Here is a 13,494-nt window from a genome sequence, read left to right as displayed (position 1 = left end):
TAGGCTTGTGCATTAGGACTGGCAGTCTGGTGGCTGTGAAAGAACAGTAGCGGTGAGCCTGGAGGCAGGGAGACGGTAAAGTGGCCGCTGTAAAAATCCATCCAAGAAAAGAGGCTCCGAATCCTCTCCCTGCAGAGGCGCAGCTTTCCCAAGGACGAGAATGTTCGAGGCAGGGGTCACCTCCGTGGGCCTGGGTTTACTGCCAGCATGACGGGCCGGAGCTCTGTGGGCCCTACCGCGCAGTTGGCCCGACCGGCGGAGCCCCAGCCGGGAAGCACCGCCGCACCAGCCCCAGGCCCGCCGAGCGCCGCGGAGAGAGCGCCCCTGCCGCACTTGGCCCCGCCTCGGCCCCGCCCAGGGCCCGGATTGGCTCAGATGGGGGACGGGGCTAGCACGCTAGCGGATCCAGGCCTTTTCCCATTGGTGGTGGTGGCTGCGCGAGCCCGGAAGCGGACGGGGGCGGCGGCGGCGGAGGCGGCGGAGGCGCCTTGGGCGGGCCGGGGTTGCGGCGCGGTCCTTGACTCTGCTTGTCCCGCGCGTGGCCCGGCAGCCATGCATCCTCCGGCCCCGGGCCCGCTGGGGGACTGCCTGCGGGACTGGGAGGAGCTGCAGCAGGACTTCCAGAGCATCCAGGTGAGTGCTAGTGCGGGCGCCCATTGACCCTGAGCCACGTCTCTCTGGCTCGAGGTCAAGGGTCGGGCCGCCATGGGTCAGGCAGTGGGGGGTTCGGGGTCAGGGATCGGGGACCCTGGCGTCGCTCCGGAGGGCGGTGAGGCCCCGGGTCCTGGTGGTCCTAGCTGGACCTTCCCCTCGGCCTCAAAGGAGTGTCTCGCGGCAGCCCCCATCGCCCGCGCGGCCTCTGCGACCCCTGCGGAAACCCACTGAGCCTGGCGGACCTGGGGCCTTGTGCGCGCGGGGCGGGGGGGGTCTCGGAAAGAGGCCCCGACCCCTGCCCCGTCAACTCCCAGGGGAGTCGCCGCCTGAATCAAAGCCCGCCGGGCCCAACCTTGGGTCAGTCACTCAGCAAACATGCCGGGGGCGCCGCGCGGTCCCCGCACTAGGGCAGCGCTGGGGGGTCTGGGCTGAGTGCAGCCGGGGAGCGGCCCGGCGGGGGAGCGGCCCGGGAGGCGGCCCGGCCCAGGCAGGGGAAGTGGTGTTTAGGTGAAGTCCCTGGATGGGGGCGGGGCCCGTCCAGGGTGAAGGACAGCGCCCACGAAGGCAGGGTTATGTGGCTGCTGGAAGGAGAGTGAGGGGAGAAGCGGGTGGGCTAGACCCTGCAGGGACTTCGTGGGCCTGGACGGGATTGGAACCTTTCTGATACCGCTGGGGAGCTATGCGAGGAATCGTCTGGATCTGGCTTGTGTGGACCATTGTGCCGTTCTGTGGGGAGGCCAGCAGGGGAGAAGACTGCTGGTCTCTAGACGGGAGAAAGTGTTTGGTAGTGGCAGGCAGATGTGGCCCATGTTGGGTTTTGAAGAGGGTGTGGTGGCCCCTTTAGGGCATGAGAAACAAGACCTGGAAAGGGTAGAGCCTGGGCCAGCTGCGTACTTGGTCATGCCTTTGTCTCTCCTGGCAGACCTACTTTCCCAGCCTGGCCATCCCTGCCTGACCTTCCTCACACTGCCCCTTGTTGTCTCCAGGCTGCTCTTCTGGAAACTCACCCACCAGGGCAAAGTGCTCTGGGAAGCTTTGGGCCAAAGGTGCTGGGGGAGGGGTAAAAGGACTGGTCTTAACAGCAGGAGTTCTAAGGGTGAAGCCTGATGACCTTTAACCTGGGAGGCAGATGCTGGGAGTGCCAGAGCAGCAAGCTTCTTGGACAACCCCAGGCCCCCCTGCTCTAGCAGGCTGGGTAGGCAGGAGGATCTGAGAGACCCAGAGTGGCCTTGGGCAGCCTGACTGGTCCAGGAGGTAGACCCTTGTGCCTGGATTCCAAACTCAGGGTGGGGCAGAGAGGGGTGGGGACAGCTAGTAGGTGGGCTGAGATGAAGCAAAGCTTCTGGGAGTTGGTCTGTTTCTGGGACAGGGGTGCTGTGAGGGCTTCTGGGCTTGCAGGGGGAGCCCCATCTCCTGGCCAGCCTGGGGGAGAAGGCAACCTCAGGGAGTCCCCTCGGCTGGCTGCCTCGTTTTCCTGCTCAGACCCTCCCAAGGAGCCCCGGGGGGAGTCCGTGCCTCCCCCCTCTGCCCAGCAGGCTCCGGCTCACTCTGGCCTCCTGCCCGATCCCCAGGAGACCCACCGGCTGTACCGCGTGAAGCTGGAGGAGCTGACCAAGCTGCAGAACAGTTGTACCAGCTCCATCGCTCGGCAGAAGAAGCAGCTGCAGGAGTTGGCTCTTGTCCTGAAGAAGTTAGGACCCTCCCCCGCCCCCCACGACTCCCCAAGCCTCCAGTAGCCCCGGGCCTAGGGCTGGGGCTGGCTGTCAGATCTGGGGCGGGTGGAGAGCAGGCACTAACTGCTGAGTGTCCCAGGGCATGGCTTCTCCCCTCCTGCCCCGCAGGTGTCAGGTGTCATACCTGGGGGGACCCCTGCGCTGACTCTGGCTTCCGTGGCCCCACCTACAGATGCAAACCCTCCCTTCAGTGGGGGGCCAAGGAGGCTGCCCAGGAGCTGGAGAACCAGATCAAGGAGCGCCAGGGTCTCTTCTTCGATATGGAGGCCTATTTGCCCAAGAAGAATGGGTAAGACCCCCGTCCACCTAAGCTCAGTTCCCAGGCGCTCCTGGGAGAGAAGCCTGAAGCGTGGTCTCCTCTGCTCAGTCACTTGGCCAGCAGATGATCCCTGGACCCCCTGTGGGCTGAGCAGTCAGGCACAGCCCTACTCTGGGGAGACAGCTGGAGCGACGGTGACAGCTCACGGAGACAGGTGTCTTGTGGCGGAAGGACAGGGAGTGGAGGAGCACAGTGAGGGGCGCCTCGCCCAGCTTGGAGGTCGGGGAAAGCGTGGAGGGTCAAGGAGTGAGCCTGGCAGGCATGGGAGGCTGGAAACAGCGCATGTGGCCATAGCTCAGGGTGGGAGGTGGTGATGAGGCCAGAGGGGAAGCCAGGCTCCGGGAGCTGGCCTTGGGCCCAGTACGGTGGGCAGGGCAGCCCTCAGGCCAGCCACGGTCACCGAGGGGAATGGCAGGGCCTGGTGCACAGCCCTAGGGTGAGTAAAAGTCATCCAGCGGAGGCCTGGGGCAGCAAGGCGGCTGGGAAGGAGCATGTCCCCGAGGGCGATGAGGGGAAGGAGCGGCTGGTAGCCTCAGATCAGACAGCCTGGGGGGTCAAGAGCCATAGAGAAGGGGCAGTGTCTCCTGGAAGTCAGGGAGACCAGCACTCTGCAGGGTGGTGGAGGTGGAAGTTGCTCATGGGGGGACAGAGAGCTGGGGGGCAGGCGAGTGTAGGCAGCTCTTCAAAAGCTCGGCTGTGAGCAGGAGGCGAAACCAGCAAGTGGAACTCGTGGGGGTGGGGGGGGGAGGCTTGTGCTCGGGGGGGGTCTGTGTTACCTGGCACCCAGGGGAGACTGGAGCACGTCTCCCTGCCGAGAGCACAGAGCCAGCAAAGGGAAACCCCTGGGGAGCTGGGAAGGGCGGGGCATGGGCCCTTCTCACTTGTGGGGTTTAGAGCGGGTGAGGAGGGGGCCCCCCGGAGATGTCAGCTGGGAGGGAGGGCTTGACACGGCCAGAGGCTGTGTAGGGATGGTGTAGGGAGCCGGTGGCGACGCTGAGAGATGGCCCGGTCCAAGTGCCCACTGCACCCCATCGTCTCTTCGCGGCCTGGGGCAAGTCCCTTAACCACTCTGAGCCCTTGCCTATGGCCCGAGCTTGAGCAAGAGCTCGTGTGTGGGTACGCTGCGTCGTGCACACGTGCGACTTGGTCACCTCTTGGGGTTCCTTTGGCAGAGAAGGGCCAGACAAGCTCTGTTGGTGGGAGTGACGGTGGCAAGAGTCTGGGGGTGGTGGGGTTGACCAGAAAGTGGCTGACGTGGAAGGGGGGCCTGGGGACTTGGCTGGCTCGGGAAAGGAGACCAGGATCAGAGGGGCCTGGAAGCCTCAGTGGGGGCCAGGGTCCGCCCGGTGAAACCAGCTTGGGAAGCTGGGCACTCAGGGTCAGAGTGCAAGCAGAGTTTCTGAGGGAGCCCTTCCTGGCTGGGAGGGGACCCTGGGGTGGCCATGGTGCGGGGTGCTGCGGCGGACTCAGGGCCGAAGGTTCTCGGAGCTAGCGGGAACCGGGGGCGGGGGTAGGTGGCAGGGCGTGGGCATGCACACAGGCATTGGGTCCCGCCTAGGCCCACACGGGCAATGGGAGCTGTGGTCATGGCTTCCATGGGGCAGGAGAGCCCAGCTGCTCTGGAGGCTCTGAGGTGGGGAGCTCCGGGGGGGGTGTGTGTTTACCCCGGAGCAGGCCTGGGGAGCAGGCAGAAAGGTTGCACCCCAGAGTTTCCCTCCTGTGGAGCTGGCCTGCAGCACCCCGCAGGTCAGAACCCCAAGTTGCTGCCGTGGGAAGGCCGGGTGGGGGTGGCGGTGCCACTGGCTTTCTGCTCAGTGGGGGCTTCTCCTTACCTGGTGCCCCCCTGCCCTAGGTTGTACCTGAGCCTGGTTCTGGGCAATGTCAACGTGACACTTCTGAGCAAGCAGGCTAAGTAATTCGTTGTCGTGGGCTGGGTCCCAACCCTGCTCTCCACCCTCCCGGGTCCTTCCCGTCCTGCCCCCGCTTCCCTGGCTCAGCCCCGAGCCACCTGCCGAAGCGCGTCCGAAGCAGGACGCTCGCTCCGGGCCGCGGCGAGGGTGGGCCCCGCGGCGCCCCAGCCTGTGCCACGAGTGTGTGCCTACCCAGGTTTGCCTACAAGGACGAGTATGAGAAGTTCAAGCTCTACCTCACCATCATCCTCATCCTCATCTCCTTCACCTGCCGCTTCCTCCTCAACTCCAGGTGGGTGTCCTGCCGCGCGGGCCGCAGCCCGCTCCTGGCCGCCGCCGGCACCCACCCTCTGTGCCCTCCGCAGGGTGACGGACGCCGCCTTCAACTTCCTGCTGGTCTGGTACTACTGCACGCTGACCATCCGGGAGAGCATTCTCATCAACAACGGCTCCCGGTGGGCTCCCGGGGGGAGGGGGCACTGGAGCTACCCGGGGGTGCTGGGGGGAGGTGGGGGGGGGGCCGCGGGGCTCTGAGGGGCTGGCCCGGGATCGGAGTCCAGCTGCCTCCCACCCTAGCCTGGCTCCCTGTCCCCGAGTTTCGATCCTTGGGGCCGAGGGAACAGGAGTGACCGCGGCTTCCCAATACAGGATCAAAGGCTGGTGGGTGTTCCATCATTACGTTTCCACCTTCTTGTCGGGAGTCATGCTGACGTGGTGAGTTTGGCTCCCAGGGCCTGGGGGGCTGGGTGGGGGGAGCATGGGGGAGAGAGAGGGGCTATCCCTGAACTCCTTCCTCTTCCTGTTGCTTTCTGCCTCAGGCCTGATGGCCTCATGTACCAGAAGTTCCGGAACCAGTTCTTGTCCTTCTCCATGTACCAGAGTGAGTGTCTCAGAGGGCGCGCTCCTCTGGGGAACCCCCCACGGGGAGGGGGGTGAGGACTTTGAGCTCCAGCCCCGTCCGTTCTGCTGCCCCCACCCCCAGGCTTCGTGCAGTTCCTGCAGTACTACTACCAGAGCGGCTGTCTGTACCGCCTGCGGGCCTTGGGCGAGAGGCACACCATGGACCTCACTGTGGGTGAGTCGGGCACGGCCTCCCTATCGGGAATCCTGCCGGGGGCCTGGAAGGGCCTGTCCTTTCCTGACCACGTGGGGCTGAGAGACCGTGTCCGCCCCTTTCTCCCCGCAGAGGGCTTCCAGTCCTGGATGTGGCGGGGCCTCACCTTCCTGCTGCCCTTCCTTTTCTTTGGACACGTAAGTTGTGTCTGTGCCCCGTGTGTCCAGCCCGGCATCCCCAGTGCTGGCCGTGGGCTCTCGTGGGCACTGGCTTCTGTTTGAAACCCTCCATCCCTCCTAGTTCTGGCAGCTTTTTAACGCGTTGACCTTGTTCAACCTGGCCCGGGACCCCGAGTGCAAGGAGTGGCAGGTGAGCCTGGGACCCTGGGGCGGGGGAGGGGGTGACACACTGCGAGGGCCGGCGCCCGGCCCCGTCCTGACCCTTCTTCTTCCCCCAGGTGCTCATGTGCGGCTTCCCCTTCCTCCTCCTCTTCCTTGGCAACTTCTTCACTACCCTGCGGGTTGTGCACCAGAAATTCCACAGTCAAAGGCGTGGGAGCAAGAAAGAATGAGTCTGGGCCTGCCCGCCGTGTCCCCCTGCCCACCTGGCTCCCTAAGGCAGGCGTGGGAGCAAGAAAGAATGAGTCTGGGCCCGCCCGCCGTGTCCCCCTGCCCACCTGGCTCCCTAAGGCAGGCGTGGGAGCAAGAAAGAATGAGTCTGGGCCCGCCCGCCGTGTCCCCCTGCCCACCTGGCTCCCTAAGGCCCCCCTGGCCTGACAGGGGCTTTTGTCCCCTGTGTTGAGGGAGTAGGGGGCTCCCCTCCTCCGGGAGGGTCTCTTTTGCTCTCCCTGGGGTGTTGTGGGCTCTGTGGGCCCTGAAGGCGACGCTGGAGAGGCGGACTGGACCCTAGGCCTGCAGGGAGCTGGGGGCCAGCAGCCTGAATTAAGAGTGGCAGAGAGGCGGCTTAAGGTGTGTGCTCTCCGAAGGGTCAGGCGGGGGCCTCGGTGCCACCACCGCATGGCTTCTTGGGGCTCTGAGTTAAGTAGACCCAGGGGGAGACCCCAGACCTACTCAAGCACTAGCAGTCAAATACAGAAAACAGAACTTTATTCCAAGGACCAGAGATTATTTAAAATTATTTACAGTCATTGAAAATAACGTGGAGGGAGTTGGGGCCCAGCTCAGCTGAGAAGAGCCCCTTCTGTACAGCCCCCGAGGGCCCGAGTGTTCACAAAATACACACCCTTGACCCCGTGTGCCCAGCCCGCTGCGCCAGAGTGTGCGCCTTGGGCCTGGACCAGTCTGTCCCTGGGCCTGCCTCCCGGGGGGAGGAAAGTGATTACTGGGGGAAGCAAGTCTGTAGGGGCCCGAGGGGCAGAGCTAGGCGGCGCCAGGGGTCCCTAGCTCCACACGTCCAGGGAATAGCGGCCCTTGGTCATCAGCTTCTTGATGTAATCCACCGCCTGGGCGTGCTCCAGGGCCCCCCCGTCGGCCACGATGTCATAGAAGGTGTTCTGCACGTCCCTCGCCATGTTCCGAGCATCTCTGGGGCAGGAAGGAGGGGGCGCTGGGCAAAAGGGACCCCCCACGAGCGGGCCTCGTCCCTCCCCCTCCTCCGCCCACACTCACCCGCAGACGTAGATGTGGGCGCCGCCCTCGTGGATCAGCTGCCACAGGTGCTCCTTGTCCCTCTTCAGTAAGTGCTGCACGTAGACCTGGGGGCGGGCGGCACTGTGAGGAGGGGGGCCGCCCCGGCGGAGTCCCAGCCCCGCCCCCGCCCCGAAGGCCGGCCCTCGGCCTCACCTTGTGGGGCTGCTCCCGCGAGAAGGCCACGTTGAGCTGGGTGAGGGAGCCGTCCCGGTGGAAGGCGGCCAGCTCCTCGCGGTACAGGTAGTCCTCGTCCGAGCGGCGGCAGCCGTAGTACAGCAGCGTCTCCCCCACCTCCTTGCCTGTGGGGGCAGCGGGCAGGGGTGAGCCGGGGCCTGGCGGGCGCGCCCCACCCCGCGGGACCCGCCCGGGCCCACGCGCTCACCCTGCTGCCGCAGCCAGGCGCGCTCCTGGATGAAGCCGATGAAGGGTGCCACGCCGGTGCCGGGGCCCACCATGATGACCGGCGTGGTGGCCTTGAAGGGCAGGCGGAACTGGGACTTGCGCACGAACATGGGCACCAGCGCCCGGCGGCCGTTCTCCCCCGCGGGCTCCTTGGCCCGCAGCCAGCTGGTGGCCACGCCCTTGTTGACGCGGCCCGACTTGGTCTCGTACTCCACGGCCACGGCACAGATGTGCACGGAGTTGGGGTGGACCTGCCAGGGGCGGGCGGGGTGAGCGCACGCCGAGGCCCCTTCCCTCCGGCCCCCTCTGCCTGACTGTCTCCGCACTGGGGGCCCCCCCGGGGCCCTTCCCGCCCTTCACGGTCCCCACAGCTCCTCAGAAGCCCCTTCCCATCAGCCGTCCTGCCTGGCTCCGGCCCGGGCCCCCGCAGCTGCGCCTTCCCCAAGCCCCGCCGCACCTTGGAGGACGAGGCGATGGAGTAGTAGCGGGCCTGCAGCCGGGGCAGCAGCTCGCACAGGTGGTCGATGGGGGGCCGCAGGGACGGGTAGTCCTGCAGGATGGCCAGGATGTGCCTCCGGGCCTCCACCACCCAGCTCAGGTACAGCTCCTGGGGAAGAGCCAAGCGGGGTGAGGCAGGGTCCGGGGGACGGGCGAGGGGGCGGCCCCCGGGTGCCGGCGGCGGGAGGGACGGGCCTACCTTGCCCTCGCCCGAGGAAGAGGCCATCTTGCGCAGCTGCTCCTGCTCCGAGGGCTCGGAGGCGTACTGGGCCAGCTCGTAGAGCACGTTGGTGCGAGGCGGGTTGGTGATGTCCAGGTAGTAGGTGAGGGCCGTGCGGTAGGAGGTAGGGCAGGGGAAGGGGTGCTTCTTGTTGGACTCCTCTGCGGGGAGAGGGGAGGACCTGGGGTCAGTGGCCGCTGACCGGCGGGGCTGCTCCAGCCCCTGGAACCGTGGGGGCTCGGGCCTGGTCTGGGGGGCACCCTGGATTCCGGGACTCACCATCGAGATTGTTCAGGGACATGACGACGTCCAGGTCGGCACCCAGGATCTCGCCGAGCTGGCTGACCAGGGTAGAGTCATTGGCTGGGTAAACGGCCACATGGTCCCCAGATTCATACCTGGGGGGTCGAGGGGAACGTGAGGCTCAGGAGGGGTCTGGGGGAAGGCGGCCCGGAGGCCCTGAGTGGGCTGGGGGAGGGGGCGGCTGCGGCACCTGAGTTTGGAGTCTGAGATGTCTAATTCCAGGTGCATGAGGTGGCGCTCCGTTCCCTGGTTTAGCTTCCGGTTGGTGGTGACCGCAGCCAAGAACGGATTCTTGGCATCGAAGGGGCTGGGTGGGGAAGAGAGCAGCTCAGTGATTGGCTGGGTCTTCACTCTGAATCTCCCTGCCCCCAAGGGACCCTTTGGGTTTCACAGAACACAGGTAATCTTAGAGCCGACCTCCAAGGGCCCAGGAAGGCTCTCCAATTATGTAAAAGGTTCTCCCAGCCTGAACCAAGGCAGTGCCCCCAACAACCCCCCAAAATGGGCAGAGCTAGGCTCTCAATTCCCCATTTACAGATAAGGAGACAGAGGCTGGCCCCTAAAACCGGGGACACTCTCCACATGCTACCTGTTTGTGGGCTGAGTGCACAGGAGAACGAGGCCCCCTTGAAGAAGGCTCCCCAAGACCGAGGGTACCTGGGCCCCCCCGTGACTGTGGAGCAGAGCTCCTTCACCCCACACGCCCCAGACGGTTTTACTCTGCACAGTCGCTGAAACATGCAGTTTCCTCTTAAATCAGGGCTGCTGGTCTTAAATCCTGGGGATACCAGAGGGACTTTTCCTGGGCGGTTCCAGGGGTCCGGGCGGCACCCATGGGTAAGGCTAGTCAGGTCCAAAAGAGAAACACTGATTTTGGACAAAAAGGCCAAAGCTGAGGTGGGTTTTAAGGAAAGTGAGCCCTTCTGCCCAAGTTAACCTAGACCCACAGCCAGACTCACGGTGTCCTGGTCCAGGAAGTGCTAAGGGACCCCCGTGCCAGTCTACCAGCCATGGTGCCCTAGCCCAAGGGACCACTGGGAGGGGGGTGGGGCAGCCTCTGCCTCTCTGCTCTGGGCGTTATGCCCTCCTGCACGGTGGGGATGAATTCGTGGGTGCCCCCACCCCTGCCTGCTCCGAGACAATGGTGGAGATAAGGAGGCCCCACAGGATGGGCCTGCGGGGCACAGGACTGCCAGCTGCTCAGCGTGCCCAGGGCCCCAGGCCCCACGCGTGCTCTCTACTCACGGTTTCTGGTTCTCATAGCTCTTCAGACGGCCCATCTCTCCCGCGTACACCTTGGCTGGGTCTAGGTCTGTGTGGACCACAAGCTCATACTGGCGAATGCTGGAAAGGGGAGACAGGGTGAGGCGGGGAGGGGCCTGAGAGAGGGAGGAGGCTGCCTCAGGGACAGGACTGACACAGTGCCTGCCATGGGGAGGGTCCAGAGGTGGTGGGAAGGAGAGGGAGCGGACACGGAGGTGGGGAGGGCTGGGGTGGCCTGGCAAGCCGCAGGCTTCGGGGCCATTCTGTGAGAAGACAAGGAAGCCCCCCTGCTGCCCAGCACTTCCAGGCAGAGCCCAAGTGCCAGGACCTGGGACCCCCATGCTCTATGACTGAGCTACCAGCTTCTCCTGCTGTCCCCACCGGTACTGCACCGGGCCAGCTCTCCCACCCTGGGGGGTTACTCGGCCCCTGCCCAGTCCGCGGGCACACACTCACCTGGACTCTTCTCCAGTGGCTTCCACCCCAAAGTGCTCGCACACGGCCGGCCAGAACTGCTCTCGCCACGTGATGAAGTCCTCCTCCAGGCTGGCGAGAGGAGGGAATGAGCCCGGCCCAGGGAGCCCCGGCCCCACGCAGCTGGAAGGCTGCTCAGGGGTGTAAGCCGAGGTGCCGGGCAGCAGCTGGAGTGTCTGTGTGAATCCAGGGCAGCTTCCCCCGGGGCTGGGCCAGCCGAGAGGAGGGGGCAGAGCAAAGACGGGGGTGGGGGCTGCCTTCCTGTGCCCTGGCTGATGCCTGGCAGGAGGCTCGTTGACACATGGCTTTGCGCTCCCCTCCCCTCGTGTGCCCCAGTTGGTCCTAACCCCGTGGCTGTGGGGCGGGGGGGGGGGGGCACTCACTTCCCATCATCATCGCCCATCCCCAGCTCAAAGATCCGCTGGGCGCCGAGCTGCTCCAGCCGCTTGTCCACGTACTTGCCCATGGCATTGAAGTGCTCGTAGGTCTTGTTCCCAAGACCAAACACCTGTGAGGACAGAGGAGCGGGTCTGAGGCCTGGTCAACAGTCCAGGGTGGGTATCCCCGGGCCGGCCACACCGCATGCTCGGGCCTCCACGGCTGCCAGACGCCTGGCACTGTCAGGTGGGCCGCCTTGTTCCCCGGCAGCGGCTGGGTTTTGGTGACGTGCAGCCTGTCAGCCTAAAGCCTGGGTGCGCAGCAGGGGCATCTCCCCCTCCCTGCCCGGCACTCCTGGGCCAGCCGAGTCTGGGCCAGCCTGCTCCACCTTTCTGGACTGTAGTCTCCCGCATCCTGTGCCCCGGGGAGGGTGAGGAGACGCTCTCCGCACAGGGCCCAGGCCAGAAGAGGGGGCTATCCCAGGAGCAGCCTTCCCCTGGCCTCCCCGCCAGGCCCCCCAGCTTGAAGCCCCCTGTCCTGACACCACCGCCTGCCCTGGCTGATCAGAACGAGGTGGGAAGGGAGGCTTTCCCCCTTGGACACGGGGGTCCAGAGACCCAGGAGAGGCGTCACAGGCTGGGAAAGCCGCTGCAGGGAAGATGGGGTGACTCACCGCATACTTGACTCCAGAGAGATCCACGTCAGTCTCCTGGAGCCAGTCGTAGAAGTCCTGGGCATTGTCCGTGGGGTCTCCCTCACCATAGGTGGCCATGCAGAACACTGCCAGAGAGTTCTCGATCTCCGGCAGGCTGCCCAGGTCGCCCTGGGGAGACAAGAGTGGGGCCCAGGCCCAGAGACCATGACTGAGCCACGTCAGGTCCGTGCCTGATGGGATGCAGACAGGTGAGCCCAGGCCCTGCCCCGGGGCAGCTGCCAGCCAGGGGTGTCCCACAGGCTGTGGGACGGTGCGGGAGGATTCCGTCAGGAAGAGGCACTGAGCAGTCAGGGAGGGCTGCACGGAGGGGGCGGGTGTTTGAACCGGTGAGTGGAACAACTAGACGTTTGTTAGTTTTGAGTGGAGGGGGTGCATTTCCAGAGGAAACGGAACAGGCACAGATGACCACGTGTGTGGGCCTGGGTGCTGAGCCACCAGCCGGCGCTCAGAACCTGGTTCCCTGTGCCTCACGGCCTGGGCCCCTGGGGGACACCCTCCTCTTTCCACAGAGTCCTAGGAGCACAGTGGGGCCTGGGCTGTCACAAATTCCTAACCAACCATTAGCCAACTTAACACTGAGCTCTGCAGACAGAGGGGCAGCGGCACCGGTCACCGAGACCGAAGTTTAGGGGTGGAGCAGCTGGGGGGCGGGAGCGTGCGTCTGAGGGAACGGACCAGGGGCAGCACGGTGTGGGAGCTGCAGGCCAGGCCTGGGCCACAACCAACAAGGACCCCATCAGGGGAGGAGCAGGACAGCAACTCCGGACTTGTCCCAGGACCACTTGCTCCCAGCCAGGCCCTTCCCCTCCCTGGCCACTGCCTCTACCTGGGGCTGCAGGCCTGGCTGGCATGAGCTCTCGTGACCCCCCATAAATAGGCAAGCAGATGGCTAGAAGTTTCCAACGCTGTGCTCAGGGAAGGACGAAGAGCTAATACCGGGAGGTGAATGAGCAAGGCGAGCCTGCCCTGCACCCCCCTCCAAAAGAGACTGGGGGCAGTGGAAAGCAGGAAGTGGGCCGCGAAGTCCTGCAGACAGGCCTGGGGTGGCCTGAGAGAGCGACGTGAAGAGGGCAGCTAATGGGGGACAGGGGGATCCTGCAGCTCCAACAGGGGGCCTTCACCCCGAATTCTCAGGCTCCCCTAGCCCCTTCCCCTGGCCCTGTTGCTGCTCTGGTTACGCTTAATACACGAGTCAATACAGCCTCTTTTCACAGCGCAGCTGCAGGGCTCCATGAGATGGCCCCCCCAGGGTTGCTCAGGCCACATCCCCTGCTGCTGCAGTTTGGGGATGCAGGGGAGAAACGGGAAACACTTCCTCCCCAGACTGCTGAGACCCGTTCATTTTTTAAGCCACACCCAACCCATTAGGTGCTCCAGTCCAATCTCCCCGCGGTGGCCAGCTTGGGAAAGCCCGTGGCGTGCGGCGCAGGGAAGGCTGGGCGTGCAGGGCGCTGGGAGCTCACACTTGCATGCCTGGGGCCACCTAGCGGCCAGGACCAATGACAGGAGATGCCCATTCCTGTCCGTCCCTTCGGCTGGCTCAGTCCTTTACACGTCTCCATGCTCCGGACGCCTTCGCCAATGCTACTGGAAAGGCCAGGAGGGCGGGCCAGGATGCGGGGGTGCTCACCAGGTCATACTCCTCGGGGTCTGCAGCCATGCCCCGCATCCCGTAGCGGTGGGCGTCCTTGGACAAGCGGTTGGCAAACTCCTCCGCTGTCCCCGTCTGGGAACCGTAGAACACGATGATGTTCCTGCCCTAGAGAAGGCCAGACACACACGGTCAGGGAGGGACCGAGAGCCACAGGCTTCATGAGACTCCAGGTGACCGCAGGGCAGGCTGGGCAGGGGGTGTCCCTCAAGGGGACCCTCTTCCTTCCTGCCTCAAGCCCTCCTAAGTCCCTCTGGGGCGATCCTCTCGC

The 13,494-nt window shown here is 65.2% G+C and overlaps 2 protein-coding genes across 6 annotated transcripts in view; one reads left to right on the top strand and one right to left on the bottom strand.

Annotated features, from left to right (window-relative positions):
• The first annotated feature begins 456 nt into the window (after window positions 1-456).
• On the top strand, window positions 457-6,778 carry TMEM120A (transmembrane protein 120A). The gene is made up of 12 exons (XM_057315599.1): window positions 457-633; window positions 2,226-2,344; window positions 2,560-2,676; window positions 4,559-4,618; window positions 4,813-4,908; window positions 4,982-5,071; window positions 5,265-5,330; window positions 5,435-5,496; window positions 5,599-5,691; window positions 5,803-5,867; window positions 5,971-6,039; window positions 6,128-6,778. Exons 1-12 carry the CDS (start codon window positions 553-555, stop codon window positions 6,239-6,241), a joined length of 1,032 nt encoding a protein of 343 aa, XP_057171582.1. The 5' UTR covers window positions 457-552; the 3' UTR covers window positions 6,242-6,778.
• LOC113267808 (NADPH--cytochrome P450 reductase) overlaps window positions 6,760-13,494 on the bottom strand; it is a 58,675-nt gene continuing 51,940 nt past the window's right edge. For all 5 annotated transcript variants that reach the window (XM_048224572.2, XM_026516033.4, XM_026516031.4 and 2 more), the window contains exons 4-16: window positions 13,203-13,331; window positions 11,531-11,680; window positions 10,863-10,987; window positions 10,462-10,551; window positions 9,988-10,086; window positions 8,933-9,049; window positions 8,719-8,837; window positions 8,419-8,600; window positions 8,179-8,328; window positions 7,702-7,972; window positions 7,473-7,618; window positions 7,299-7,384; window positions 6,760-7,214 (exon numbers count right to left, since the gene is read on the bottom strand). In XM_048224572.2, the coding sequence (XP_048080529.1) occupies window positions 7,070-7,214; window positions 7,299-7,384; window positions 7,473-7,618; window positions 7,702-7,972; window positions 8,179-8,328; window positions 8,419-8,600; window positions 8,719-8,837; window positions 8,933-9,049; window positions 9,988-10,086; window positions 10,462-10,551; window positions 10,863-10,987; window positions 11,531-11,680; window positions 13,203-13,331 (1,809 nt within the window). In that variant the 3' untranslated portion in view covers window positions 6,760-7,069. The remainder of the gene's footprint in view (window positions 7,215-7,298; window positions 7,385-7,472; window positions 7,619-7,701; window positions 7,973-8,178; window positions 8,329-8,418; window positions 8,601-8,718; window positions 8,838-8,932; window positions 9,050-9,987; window positions 10,087-10,461; window positions 10,552-10,862; window positions 10,988-11,530; window positions 11,681-13,202; window positions 13,332-13,494) is intronic.

The sequence above is a fragment of the Ursus arctos genome, unplaced genomic scaffold (assembly GCF_023065955.2).
Source record: "Ursus arctos isolate Adak ecotype North America unplaced genomic scaffold, UrsArc2.0 scaffold_2, whole genome shotgun sequence".
Classification (NCBI taxonomy): domain Eukaryota; kingdom Metazoa; phylum Chordata; class Mammalia; order Carnivora; family Ursidae; genus Ursus; species Ursus arctos.
This window is presented reverse-complemented; position numbering and strand designations above follow the sequence as displayed.

What these genes read in the sequence shown, in the direction of transcription:
- TMEM120A (XM_057315599.1), top strand. Translation starts at nt 553, where the DNA reads ATGCATCCTCCGGCCCCGGGCCCGCTGGGGGACTGCCTGCGGGACTGG. An exon ending in TTGGCTCTTGTCCTGAAGAA is followed by an intron (nt 2,345 to 2,559) that starts GTTAGGACCCTC and finishes CCCCACCTACAG; the next exon opens with ATGCAAACCCTCCCTTCAGT. An exon ending in CCGAGTGCAAGGAGTGGCAG is followed by an intron (nt 6,040 to 6,127) that starts GTGAGCCTGGGA and finishes TTCTTCCCCCAG; the next exon opens with GTGCTCATGTGCGGCTTCCC.